General features: G+C 43.1%; 1 protein-coding gene across 2 annotated transcripts in view; it reads right to left on the bottom strand.

Annotated features, from left to right (window-relative positions):
* The window catches only part of LOC117751749 (phospholipid-transporting ATPase ABCA1-like), a 138,720-nt gene that overhangs the window by 46,883 nt on the left and 77,147 nt on the right, over positions 1-14,690 (bottom strand). For both annotated transcript variants that reach the window (XM_034568630.1, XM_034568631.1), the window contains exons 32-36: positions 14,075-14,264; positions 7,068-7,162; positions 6,588-6,693; positions 2,463-2,537; positions 223-392 (exon numbers count right to left, since the gene is read on the bottom strand). In XM_034568630.1, the coding sequence (XP_034424521.1) occupies positions 223-392; positions 2,463-2,537; positions 6,588-6,693; positions 7,068-7,162; positions 14,075-14,264 (636 nt within the window). The remainder of the gene's footprint in view (positions 1-222; positions 393-2,462; positions 2,538-6,587; positions 6,694-7,067; positions 7,163-14,074; positions 14,265-14,690) is intronic.

Here is a 14,690-nt window from a genome sequence, read left to right as displayed (position 1 = left end):
ACACTAACAAGCTTGGTTGTGTGGCTAATTGATGCTATATTTTCCATTTTTAAGGCCGTGTTTGCTGACCTAACAAGATACAGAAATGTAATAATGACGACCAGTGAAGAATTCTCCCCGAAGCTGGAACATTTCATTCCGCGCTCACTTCCTCCACGCTGTCTAAACCAGATCCCCCCCCCCCCACCCCTCCAACCGTTGTTTTTGGTCTGATGAACTCACATGGCCACAAAGGAGAGCTGCGTCTTGGTGAGGTTGAGGGGGTGATTGGACACGGAGATGCCGTACTGGCGGGGATCCTCTCCCGCCGGCAGGTTTCCCCTCAGGATGGCGTTGTTGGCCACACCGAGGAAAGACACCATGCCGTGAAATGCCTGGTTGTAGAACCACACCTGCCGAGGTAGAGACAAGCATTAGCGCTGGGAACAGCATGCGGAGGCTTTGCGGCTGCTTCAGATGTCTCCTAGCAACCACATCGGGCAACCGCCATGGCAGATTCGTTTGGACAAAGATTCAACAGGAAGGTAAAGGAAAGAGAGAGAATTGGAAAAGATGCAAGGTCCACGAGTATGGACCAGTGATGGATGAAACATCTTATGATTAAATTCCTTTCAAAATGGCAACAAAGGCATTTCTTCAGTTTATTTAGTAGTAGTTTCAACTTTTTAAAATGATTATTTTACATAATTTATTTTCTTTTTGTGATTTATTTGCTTAACAGGGTCATGTTTGGATTTCGTCTGAATAAATATCAAAACGCAATACTTGGTTTTATCTATTTGGAGGACGAGAGGGACCTGGACATAAATGGATGTGAAATTATCCTTGAATTACATCCTTTGCCTGGGAATATTTGGAAGGCAACCCTTTGCATAAACTTAATTGCTGATTACAAATGGATCCTCTGGACGATTCTAACACGCGACCGATGCAAAACCCAATTGTGCGGACGAGTTTGTATCTGAAAACAGCTTGTGTTGTTATTGTTGCACATTGTGATGTATATGTTCTATTCAGTATTTCTGTATCTTTGTCTCGCTTGATGGCTACAATACAGCAAGAGGTCAAATTGATTTGGTCCACTCGGAGGAGAAGGGTTATATCGTCTCAAACATTTTCATGGCTAAATCCTGATCTATCAGAATAAGCGAGAGAGCTGACAAAAATGTTTCAGTTTAGCGGAAGTTAAAAGCCTGTGATGACTGCCAAATCCCAATATGGCGTGGCATGCTAGCTGCTGCGGAGACAGTATAAAAAACACTTTTTGCACAATTTCTTTTTTGATGTAAGTGATTCTCTGAGTCTGTGGCTGCTGGGGTGTAGAAAAGAGGAATAATGGATGAAAGAGAGCGGGGGGGAGAGAGAGAGAGAGAGAGAGAGAGAGAGAGAGAGAGAGGACTCCCCGCTGATAGTGCAGCGTTAATTAAGAGCGGATGGTGTTTGAGTGTCAGTCTAACATAACACTGCATCACAGAGGAGGATATGGAGAAACTTGATGTGCACGCCTGTTTGCAGCTCTCGCTCTCTTGCACACAGATTGACATCAGTTGAACTTTTCCTTATTATATTTCCTTCATCCTCTAATTTCTGCAACGCCTGTAGCTAAAAGATCATTTGATGTATTCGAGATAAGAGCAAAGAGCACGAGCACGTCTGCGAAATACGAGAAGGTGCGAAGGTGGGAGTGAAAACTATGTGAGAATATATTATTGCAAGCTACTTCTGAAAAGACTAAAACAGATCAACTTCTTTTCAGAAGAGGAATAACTGATGAGAAATGATCTCCATCTTTACAACTATATGCAACTGCAATCAAGTGTTTACTTACTTTTTCTTTCATTATACAATGAATCTATGTGACAGCAGATTGCTTGCACTTAATAGATTAATTACAAACATACATTTTAATTATTGAGTTACCCACCATTTTCTAATATTTGCAACTAATTCAAAGAGAAGCGACCAAATTACATCAAACAATTTGTAGCTTTATTTTGAAATGGGCAGTATGAATAAAGCTCTCATTATTATTAGGAACATTGTCTTTGCATTAAGAGACGGAAATATGACCAATTATTTATATTATAAATCATATCTGCAGATATATTGTATCAGAAATGTTTTACTCCCTGATATCGGTATCAGAATCAGCTGGGCTCTACCTTCATCTTATTCTTGGCCATTACAACCACATCTCCTCCTGAATTATGATGGTAGAAAATGTTTATTAGCTATACTGCCACATAATCTATAATTACTTTAACAGTGCGTCTTAAAAGGAGAGAATAGGAGAACTAGGTGGAGACAGCGGAGGCGTGCTCTTTCACCCGTTTCCCCATTTCATCACCATTGCTTTCTAAAAAAAATATCTAAACCCAAACAGCATGATTTCAACAGAGTGAAATTTCATTGGCTCAAATCTTACAGGAGAGCAAAGGGTCATCTGCCAATTAAAATAATACCTTAACGTTGTCCCTGGTTCCCAGCTTCTTCAGCAGCGACTCAGACTTCTGTAAGAGTTCATCAGTGACATTATCCTAAAGCAGATGAGGAAAACAAGAAAAACAAAAAAGAGAAAACTCAGAGTTGGAGACTTAATTGGATACACTTGGAAAACCACTAGTGCTCTTTGAAATGCAAAAACATGAGGCAGAGGGAGACAAGAATTAAAACTTCCGGACAGCGTTTGGAAGTTCTGAGCCACTTATTTCCCCCCAGACGAGGGGGGGAAATATGTTCCCTGTTATTTTGGCTACTTTTTCCCCTCTGACATATGATCGGATGATAAATTGTGTGAAATAATTAGAAGGAAGAGAACAGGAAACAAAAAAAACAACAAATTACCTACTGTACCAATTGGTCAAAGACTCCTAGTGTCCATATACAGATATAAACTGAAAATAACAGTTAAAGAAGTGTTTTTTTAGAAAGTGTTGGATTTTGTGGTGAGGATGGGAAACGGTTGAGTGGTTGAACTGGACAGGTTTTCAAAATCCTCTCTCCTCCACTCGTGTTTCATGTGAAATGAGCCCTGGGACGAGGGCTTGAGATGACAGGCGTGAGATTTCAAAGTTTCACGTCGATGCCGTGCTGTTCAGACCTCAGCCATGAGAGCGCTGAGCACATTACACGTGTGATATAAATGCAAATGGACCTCCTGCTGGACCTGGTCCGTCGTCAGAGGGCCGCAGGCGGGGAAACGAGGGGTTTGAGGAGGGGGTTGAGGCATGAGGGGCGAGGAGAGAGAGGAAGGAATAAGTGGAGAAAAATCCAGAGAGATATCCGGAGAATGTACGAGAATGCTCAGGTGTTTGGGCTGATGGAGAGAGAGTGGGAGGAAATAGAGACCTCTGGACAAAGGACTGAGATCAGAACATGTCTCGTCTTACTTCTTCCATCCCTCGGTCCTTCACTCACACCACATTGAGACCTCAATCAGAAATCTGGAAACATTTTAATAATGTATTGAGAGCTTTTGTATTTTTCCAACCTGGCCATAAGATCCAGTATTTCTCCGTTTGGCATAACAAATGTTTACACATCATTTCAGGAACCCAGCGTGAGCGCTCCTTCTCTTTCCATATCACAGTGTGAAAAAAATAAACGCCCCTATCTACGCTGACAGGAGTATTTGTGCTAAATAAAATACCTTCTGTTCCAAGTCATTACCTATTCATACACCAGGCAGAGAACAAGACTCCATCTCTTGCCGGTAATGCCTCCTCCAGCTTAAGCAAGGGAATCTTTACCCTGTTTCGTGTTTTGTGTTTTTTTTCCCTCTGGTTTGATTTTTGTTCCAAGCAGCAACAGGCGGTGCCAAAAGGCGACCTTCCCGAGGATTAGCGGCGACTGAAACGAGATGAGGAGTGGGCCAGCAGCTGCCTGCGTCTAATCCTCCACAAACTCCTCCCCGCTCAAGGACAATGACAAGGCTGGTTTGGCCGGTGGACCTGCCGGTGCCAAGGCCGACGACACGGCAAAAAAGCCACTCGAGTGTTTGGTGAAATTTTTTGGTATCTATTCCAAAGTGGCCGGCACAGTTCAGTGGCCGTGTGGCCTTGTGTGATGTTGTGTTCATATGTGTCTGCCTGCGGTGTAGGAAGTTTGCAATTAGGAGTATGTGGTTAGTTAGAAAAGGAGCTTTATTTCCCTGAATTATTTCGATAATGATAAAAAGATCTGTTGCTTGGGAGGGTTAGAGAAACATTTCAGGGAACAGTTGTGGCATTTATTCCATCTACATAACACACTGTGACACATGAGGTGTATTTTTGGGCTAAATTATAAAATGTCCAGCTCATGTAGGCTTTCTTGTCCTCGTCGCCACCTCTTGCAACACAGAGCCTGGTTTCTAGCTGCTAGACGGAGGAAATGCAATTACACAGAGATTTCAAAGCCCACTTCCCCGTGTGCGCAGGTGGCTCAAAGCGCAGCGCTCCGTCCCGTTAGTGTCTCACATCACAATTCCTGCCGAGCGGCAGCGGAGAGTCGGACATTTCCCCAAGGACAGTGCAGCACTTTAATCACAAGGAATAGAGCTCTGCGAGAGCTAATGCCCGACCCATTAGAGTTACATCATCGCTGCCGCGCGAATTAAAGTCACATTAGCGTCAAGATTCCAGGAGAGAGACAAGGGAGCCAGGTTAGGATGAGACCGGAGACGCCTGAGGGCAAAGCGGACGTTGCTGATCTCAAAAAGTAGTTTGAACGTTCCAAAATGTTTAAATGTTAATGTGAGAGCGGTATTCAAGAGAGAGGTGGAGAGAGCGGACAAGTAAGTTGGTTCAAGGGGTTGGAAGTAATGAAGTACAGATACCGTGTTATTGTACTAAGTAGATGACTTATCTGCACTTTGTTATAAGGTCTTTATTTTCACAACTTTCTGTACTTTCTTCTCTTTACAAACATAACATTCCCCGTTCTTCCTGTTCTCATCTAGATTAAGAATTCTCCATTCGAAACATCGTGCACATTTCAACCTGTGCAATTTTTGTATTGTTTATTTTAGTGTATTTGAAGTAAGAGTGGTTTACATTAAATAGTCTTTAAAGAGTATTTATGTGACATGAGTTTCAGTTTGCTTTGCACAGAGCGATGGTACTTTTATACTTTTAGTACATTTCAGAGCCTATACTTTCATTTGAGTAAAAAGTTTGAGTAGTAGAGCAGCACTTTCAATTGAATAGTTTCATTTATTGATACAACATACTTGAATTCAGGTAGTTGAAATAAAACTACAGTTGTGTGACTGTGTTCCTTTTCAGTAAAGGCTCAGATTTCTTTGACATATTCAAACACACGGACAACCACAGCCTGTTGCCATAGACATTGTACAAAACAGATTTGAAGAATCCGGACCTCCTCTCTCCTTTGCATTCATTCTCGTTCCCCTATTGTTCGAGATTTCAGCGGGATCCAAAAGTCCACTTCAAACATCATCACCTGTATCCAGGATACAAAGCTAACGGCACAAAGAACGCTGTGCTCCAATTAGCAGCAGCACACTCAAAGGGCGCCTGGCACACTGCAGCCTTGACAGGACGAAAATCACCTCCTTCTGCCGCAAACATCGTCTCAAGATTGAATGTTGGAAAGAGAGTCACAACGGAGGAGTCACAAAACTGATGACAACTCCCATGTTTGTTTTTTTTATGATTCCTGTAGGTGAACGTGCATTCAAGTATCAACGCTCCTGTTTGGATGATCAGGAGGAACAACTAGTGATGACCCACGTGGATTTACCTTCACTATCCACATATATCAATGGCTCAGACATAAAAATAAAAGTGATATAAAGATAATGATGCTTGGGGACAAAAAATACAGACGTGCAAGTGGGAAGCGAGGCTACATTTGCTGTTGCTTTAAACTATATCCAAATAAAATTATAATTTATCATGCTACCGATAGTTTAGTGGTTGAAAACAATGATGATTAAATTTAATTTCATTTGTATAGCGTCAAATCATAACCTACATTATCTTATTAACTTTACATAGGAAGGTCATGGTGAGGCAACTAAGGATGATACTGGGTTTTTGGCCATCAACCATATGTTCTGACGTCTCGATGGTATTTGATGAATATTCATATCACATATTTTCGTGATAACTGATAATTGCAAATAGCATGTCGCCAAAACCAAATATGTCAATGTCATATTCATATAATTTATCCAATCAGGACTTTGAATGTCCATCCAATAGTGGGGGGTATATTTCAGTCTGGACCAAAATAGCGGGCCGATCTACAGAGGGACTGATATTTCCATCTCTCAAGCCGTGTAATGAGCCACAGCTAAACAAAAGCTAAATTGTGACACTGGAAAATATTCACTTTCTTGTGACAAACCAATGGATCAGAAAGCAGGCGTCCTGTCCTTGTTTTATACGTTTGTGTTGCAGAAAAACAAACACTGAGACTTCAGGCATCCTTCTTTATCCCTCTGGGCTGTTTCCCAACTGTATATCTTGACCTTGCACTAGGATATAGTGTATTATACGACTTTTCTTCTCATGAGATATATTCAGACAATCACGGGGCTTCAACGTCAGGCTTGACTCTGAGTGGCAATATTTATGACGTACCTGAAATGAACCGAGCAGGTCTCTTAGATCCCTGAATACAACCTCGATATCTCCCTCAGTGAGACGGACTTGTGAGTTGAGTCCTCCAACAGATACACCCCCGTACCTGAAGTGGCAGAAAGCAGAAAATAAGAGCACAGGAAGAACACAGTGACAGTTTCCTCAAAATGTATTCATGTAGTAAAATAACACATAAAGGGAAGCATATCAGAGAGTGGCTCGGTCGTATTTGTCAGAGCGTTTTCACACGTTGAGATGGAAATGGCAGCACAGTGCAATGGACCTCCACCTTTTATTCATACGACTCCGGCTGACCTTCTCAAAGTGCTCGCACCAACACCACTACAGCGGCGCAGGTAGTAATTTGGAAGTTGCCAGTCTCGTAAAGTGCTGTCAGACATGTGAGTGAGCTGTGATTACCTCATGCAAAAAGCTCGCCGGACCACATTCAAAAAAACACAGACGCCTGACATTCATTACCTCGTTTTACCCGAGTGCTCCAAAGTTTTGAGTAGGAAGTCTGACATGTTCCGTCCGGTGAGATCCTCCAATGTGTCTGTCGTGTTCTGGATCCTCTGGTTTGAGAAAAGACAAAAGACAAAACATTACAAATATAATATTAGTTTGCTCCCCCACGGAGGGTTAGATGTTTTCACCCCGGTCCGTTTGTTTGTTTGTGAGCAAAATTACGGAAAAACTACCAAAGAGATTACTACGAACCTTGGTGGAATGATGCATTATGGGTCAGGGAAGAACTCATTATCGTTATCAACAACATTTACCTTGATTTCTCAGAATAGTTCATGGATTAAAAATATCTGGCATGTTTAGGGGACATATTTTATTTGTATGCAAATTTTGGTGGATCTAAGTAAAAGGTCGAGTGAATTTAAACGTGGTTTCATTAGGGAACTTTTAAGGCCTCGGTGGAGGTCTGTGCTCTAATAAGTGACATCTAGCAGGTTTTGCAACATGAGCATTTCTTGTCAGATAGTTTTCTGGCCACTTGATCAATGTTTACTCAAATACACACTCTCCTTTTAGCTCTGTGTTTTGTTTCTACCAACTCCTGATGGTGTCGGATGGCTACCGCAAAGAGGGTTTATCATTAAAGAGGTGTTAATGAAAAAACAGCTCCTCCCCTCTTCCTGAGAAAGATAGACGTGTGTGTGTGTGTGTGTGTGTGTGTGTGTGTGTGTGTGTGTGTGTGTGTGTGTGTGTGTGTGTGTGTGTGTGTGTGTGTGTGTGTGTGTGTGTGTGTCTGTGTGTGTGTGTGTGTGTGTGTGTCTGTGTGTGTAGTGCAGCATCGAGATGAGAGGGCATGACCACAGGCCGACTCCAGCGGGCGCACGTGCTAATTCTTCCGTGGAAACTCACGCAAAATCTACAAAACTTAAGAGCGGGAGCATTTTGCAGGTGAGATCTGTTCACAGCACCGTGGAACATCTTCTCTAGGACCTTATCATAATAGTCAATTAAGCTGGGATGAAAACGAGACCCCAGCCAAAGCCGCGCGAGCTGTGTCTGATGTCAAAGGACCCTAATTAGATGCCCCTCTGTGGATAAATGGGTACATTCAAACATCCAATTAAGAGAGGGTGCGACACACTGCAATGAATACGCTCCGCAACGTGTGGACTGATACTTCCCAGTACACACACTCACGCTGCTTCATCCCTGCTTGTTTAGAGAGGTATCGCTATGCTAATTAGCAGAGTGATCCTTGATAAAGTGCAACTGAGACCCCCCCGACTGCAATGCAATTTACTAATTCACCCCCTAGTTACGATGGTTATCTGCTCGTGTGTACAAACAGATTGACGTGGAAGCTTAGGGTACACATGGTGTGTGGATTAATCTTTGCCAAAACTTCCTTTAGGGAAGCATTACGCCTCATTTGGATTTGAGTGTAGTTGACAGTGTTGGTCCATAGGGTGTGGACGGAGACGTATAGTGAAGAGGAGACCAATACACTTTGAGTAAAGAAGAGGAATGAGCAAATATTATATGTCAGTTTTGCAAAAAAACAACAAATGATGTGAAAAAAACAGCAGGAGGACTGAAAAATTATTGAAGATAGCAGAGGAGAGGAGGAGGAGGAGGAGGAGGAGAAGTGGAGTCACAAGGCAAAGAACAAACAGAAGGGGGAAAGCAGAGGAAGAGTCGGACCCATCTGGTTTATGAATCAGAGATAAGGAGGACGAGCAGCACTGCAACCTTGGCTTATCTCTGAACAAACATGCTTCTCTTTTGAAAAGCCACAGGAACTTGGAAACAACCAAACCCCCCCCCCCCAAAAAAAAAACCGAGAGCGTTTATACTCTGCTGTGCACGCAATGAGTTTATACCAACGCATACAGTCGGTGTGGGTGTAATTATTTGGCCTGGGTTCATATCCCCCATCAAAAGGCTGAGATGGGAACATTACGTGATTGTGCGATATACCTGCGCCGGCATCGCTTGTTCATTACCCGGGAACAGCTTCAGTGTGCTCCACGTTCTGTGTGACATCAGTTCTCCACCACGCGGGCGGCGGCTTGATAGATGAGGAAGCAAACGGGGTGAGTGAAATGTAAATGAAGGAGCAACCAAATCTGTTGAATGAGCCGGCGCGCTCCAGCAGTGGAAAGATAAGAGGCTGCGCCATGTTTGTATCGGCGCTGTACCTCTGAGCGAGGATTCAAATTGTATTCAGAGTGCACAGAGGAAAGCAATTTGGGGGGAAAGCTGAATCTTCTGTAATTAAACATGTTGTGTTGAGGTGTATGGTTGTTTTTTAAAGTCATGATCAGGTTGATTGTGTTTTCATGCATAATGAGTTTCTGCCCATGTCAAGACGTTTTAAGTATTGCACGAGTTTGCAACTTTGAGTGTTTCAGGTGCTTTTCAGTGCAGAAAACTCCACTTTGTTAATTGATTGTGACCAATGAGATCTCATCAAAACATCAATAACATCAGTTTTATTGTAAAAACTATTTGTAGCTTTATTTTGAAATGTGCAATGTGAGTAAAGCTGTCATTATTATTATTAGGAACATTGTCTTTGCATTAACAGACTGAACCACGATCTAGAGCCCGAACAAATTATCAGTTTGCTGATAAAAGTCGTCCAAAGTCGTCTTTCACAAAAGAATTATAACAGGACAGGAAAGAGAGCGGGTCACTGAAGCCCCACACCTGGTGACAGATTCTCCTCCTCTCCCATTCTGCCCGTGTTGTTTTAACCACGACAAAGAGACACCATCCACCATTTTGCCTCGCCTCACAAGCCAACGACCTTTGTGCTTTTGTTTCTGAGCATTTCCCGCCCTCTGCTTGAGACGGGTCGTTTTTACGCTGAAATGGATCCGCAGGTGTTTCGGAGTCAGAGGGACAAATCAACAGGGCCCAGCAGAGAGAGGGATGTGTCACACTGTTTGTGTTAACAGGTTGAGTTTTGGACTGGCGGGGTCGAGAGCTGATCTGTGGTCAGCCGGGTTTGGTCATTGCCAGCAGCTGTTGCCTGAGATAGAGCCTCAGACTCAAGGTTTACAGATTTGTTTGGTTTTCATCGAGTGGAAAAGAATAAGTTGTTGCATTTCGTTTTTCCAATAATAACCAGATTTCATGTTTTGAATCAGAACATAAATGCCAAAAAACTGAAATAAAACAGCGTCGGGATTATGCCGCATTATAAATTCATCACTTTCTTTCTACAAAAAGTCCAACAAAGAAGCGTGTTTCTTCTCAAAAACACCAAGTAGATAGTGCTGGTTGCACCCAACCGAATTCCGAACAGTCTTTTTCTCCACACAAATGGTAAACCGATGCCCACTTCAATAGCCTGATAGATGAGGCCAAGGAGAGTAATTTACAAGCGAGCTGCAGTTAGGCCAGTCTCCAAATGATTAAAGACATCAATCGTAATGCGATGAACGTGGCGGCTTTATCAATTCCTCCGCACACATGACGGCCTATTCATCTATGAAGGTTAAATATCACCAGTGGAACAAGAGTCAATACCAGAGAATTGATAATGGGGCTCACTGTTTGCCTGCATTTCCATGGAAACAATGATTTCCCACTACCTTCCTGTTGTGCTCGGCACCATGTTCTTTTCTTCCTCGTCTCTTTTTCTCTGTAGTTTCTCAAGGGGCATATGCCGAGGATGGGCGGGATAAAAGACACAAAAAAAACGAGGGGCTGGTGCGGAGCTGGTTGCACTTTGTCATGACTTATTCAACAGGGGAGGCTTTCAGGTCAAAGGGAATACATCCTCAAATGTGTCTCAGTGGTCTGTGGGTGGTCCTCTGCCTCGGACCCGCATGTATTTATGTACCCCCCCCCCCCCCCCCCCCCCCCCCTGCGATGGACCACAGGTAAGCAATGCAGCAATGGCGACAAATGCCATGTTGCCCAAGAACACGGACATACATAGTGGAAGTGCAGATGTTTGTTTAGCAACATGTCCCCATTTCATTTATTCATAAATGTCACTATATTTATTCTGAACACAGGCCCCCCTCTCTATACTGTATATGAACGTGTGCACTAATGCACTGCTCTACATTTTCCAAGTCAAGGCTGGGACGTCATGACCCCGCTGGTGCTTCGCAGTTAACAGCAGGGAGACAGGGGAGGATTATAGCTCACTGTAATCACTGTCATTTATAAGGAGAATACACTACTATGCTGGTTAAGAAGCATCTTTTTTCACTATAAACAACGTGGTTCGACCGCTTTATCTCTTACATCCATACAACTACACCGATTTCAAACGAAAACAGTCTCTGTACACATTTATGTTTGACACCGTATCATCTGCGTCCTTACTAACACTCATGAAAATGCATATGGCCACACATACACTTGAGAGGTGTGTGCTGGTGGAAACAGGAAGGAACGTGCATTTCACTGGACACAGGAATTATCTCCATTTTGGCTCTAAAACTCTAGTAGTGTGGACGCCAGGCGTATCCGCAGCAGAGTCGATGTGTTTTCAAACAACAACATAGTATAGTATAGATGTAGCCTGTAAATCTCACTGTATTTCGGTACAGTTTCTACATATGAACTCTATCACAGTGCTGTCAAGATTCCACATGATGGAATAAAAGGTTACAAACTGTGTTCCACCAAACTGACCCCTGCCAAATAAATAAAGTGCTGCATTATGCAAAGAAGAGTGAACCAAGCCTGTGCATCGCCTATAAATGTTCTCATCTGCTGACTTGTCTTCTGATATATTCTCTTGTGCAGTTTCATAATTTTAAGTCCCTTTAGCCACAGAGGGAGATGACTGCAATGATCTTGCTGCATGACAATAACTCAATGTCCTCAGGGTTGTTTAGTCCGTTCAATATCCTTTCACAGGAACTGGAATTGGAACAAAATAAGATGTTGTGAATAAGAGAGAATGATGCAAGTGAATGTAACAGGATGTCGAAAAAGAATTGCCTTTTGTAAATGGTCTTTTTTTTAACCAAGACTTTGTGTACTATAAGTACCAGCCCACATACATAATGACAGGATACAGTCGATATAAAGTAGTAAAGTAGGGGCAATTCATACAGGGAGAGAAAAAGAGGGGAGAAGTACCTAAATGAAACAAATAGGAGTCAGGCTTTTGTAAAATGGAAGCAGAAAAGCTGAATAAAAAAAGAAAGCGCTTAATGGCCAGGGTGAAGATGCAGAGATACAAGGAGCTCTGAACAAATGGGGGACTCCTTTGACAGTGCTGTCACCAGCTAGGACCCGAATGTCAGGCGAAGGAAAAGGTTACAAAAAGGGCACTTCTCCTGTTTGACTGTCTCAACAATCATCCTATACCATGATCCCCGGACAGTTGCCGCTTCAAAGTGGCCCTAAATGGCCTTGTCACGGGAAGCGGCACACAGCGAGGAATCGCACAAGTCAATGAGGCATCGCAGATCCGTGGAGGGGTGAAATGCACAATTACAGAGCGTGGTGCCGTATAGAGGGGAGGTATAGTGGGGTTTGGGAGGAAGTGGGGAGTGGCAGAGGGGCCCAGTGGTTTCAGTCATGGGTCATGTGTTGTAAGAAATCACGTTTTTTGTGATATTAGATGTGTTAGTCTGTGCTGATAAGATCCAATATTTTAGATAATAATAATAATGTTGATAATAATGTGAGTATTTATGTTAGATATGAAAACAATGGCTATTATACACTTGTTTCAGCACTGAATCAGTACATGACTTGATATCAGCGCCATGGTAAATACATTTGATTTGTGAACCGTTGCCAAATAACAAATACACCGACAACCAGTGCACCATAACTTTGCATGACAGGGATCGATGTACACGCGCAGTACTGGAAACAAAGCAAACCATCACATCAGCTGCAGGTCTTTCAAAATAATGCAACACAGATCACTTGTCTGTATAAAAAGGAAAGTGGGCTTCTATTTTCCAGCCAAATTCCATGTATCACATATCAGAACCCCTTTGCTGTTATTTCTCGATCTATCAGGGCTAAACTTCCAAATCTTCGTGAGACAGATGAAGACAGGACAGGTCAAATACAAATATTTGAAAGTAGAAAGTATAGACACATGCACAAAGCACAGGTATCAGACAAAGCCATCTCTGACAGAATGGAGGTGTCACTGCGATGGCAATTTCTCCGTCTGGAGCTTAAGTTTCTCATCATCTCTCCGTATCGTGGCTCGTTCACCCAGCAGGTGGCGGCTGCCAGGCAGAAATGGCAGGGATCTCTAACCTGCTCATTGATCCACGCCTGGATCGAGCCTCATCAGATCAGACCAAGCAACATTTGCTCTACCTGCATTCGGGCATGTTTATTGTTGAGGTAATAGCCGACAGGGGGGACTGGTATTGACTTAAGGCAGGGTGAGACACAGAAACCTCCAGGGACTCGTGACGTGAGCAGGAAAAGGTGAGATGCTGGAACTACATGTTCTGAAGACACGGTGGAAAAGACACACGTGGTACATACGGTAACTGGATTTTTAACAGGTGTGGGCCAGAAGCTGAATCACTTCCAAAGGGCGGTTCTGTGTATTTTCAGTGGACTCACTTTCAGCCCTTCTCTCACGCGTGCTTGCAGGTTCACAAAAGGGACGCAGCAGAAAAGCCTGATTTACATTTTGCAATGCAACGCAGAATCCTCGTACTTGTTAGTAAGTACCTTTACATTTTCGAATCAAAATGATGCTGACTGGGACTTTCAGCCTGGAAGCCAGAAGCTCCCATGATAATCAGTTTTTATCGTATTGTTGAGTCACAGATTTTATTATATCTTTTTACATTTGGACCTTCCCACACTGCAGTTTCTCCCTCTGTGACACACGTTTGGAAAGTGTAAAGATTTTCGCAGGAAAGCTTGACAGCGAGGCAGGAGAAGCTCAGGCAGGTTTTTCACTGTTTTGCTCAAGGGGACTTCGAGACAAAGCAGCTGATCAAACTTTGGATCTCCCGCTCCCCTGCCACCGAAAGGCACAAGCTTCAGTTTCAGAGACTAACCTGAGGTGGAGGGAGCCCTCCCGCTCCAGGGGGACAGTCGGGCAACATGATCGTCCGTTTAGGCGTGCTGCACTGACAGGAAGGGGAGGGGTTGGACATGCTCCAGTTCCCGTTGAGGAAGATGTCGCTGACCGACTGATCTACGGGTGGAGTGAACCAGTCAGAGCCACTAGAGGAACATGGCAACATCCTGCAGAAGAAGAAGAAAAAGGGAGAATTGGTAATAATTCATTCTTTCCACCCTCATCAATCATCATTTGAATCATATTCTCTCTCATCTGAACAACAAGTGTGACTGCAGTGTACCACGCTGTGCCACTGCTGTGTAGCAACAAAAAAAAACTGTGGTCTAAAAGAAAGTATAACATTAACTGGTTATCATACAGGATGCCACAGAAGGGGTTTCTTATTACCCACTTAGAATAAACTGCATGTGTCACAAGAGATATATATATATATATATATTTAAAAAGAAAGCTGAATAACTGAGGAACTTTGTGATGCACACACGTCTGTGAATTATGGAGGATACAAGCTTCTGTACTATTGTTGGATTTAAAAAAGATATTCATTGTTACTCTCGTCATGATGATGTTGTGTGTGTGAAAAGATATTT

The sequence above is a fragment of the Hippoglossus hippoglossus genome, chromosome 18 (genome assembly GCF_009819705.1).
Source record: "Hippoglossus hippoglossus isolate fHipHip1 chromosome 18, fHipHip1.pri, whole genome shotgun sequence".
Taxonomy (NCBI): domain Eukaryota; kingdom Metazoa; phylum Chordata; class Actinopteri; order Pleuronectiformes; family Pleuronectidae; genus Hippoglossus; species Hippoglossus hippoglossus.
The sequence above is the reverse complement of the archived record's forward strand: the minus strand, read 5'-3'. Positions and strand labels throughout refer to the sequence as shown.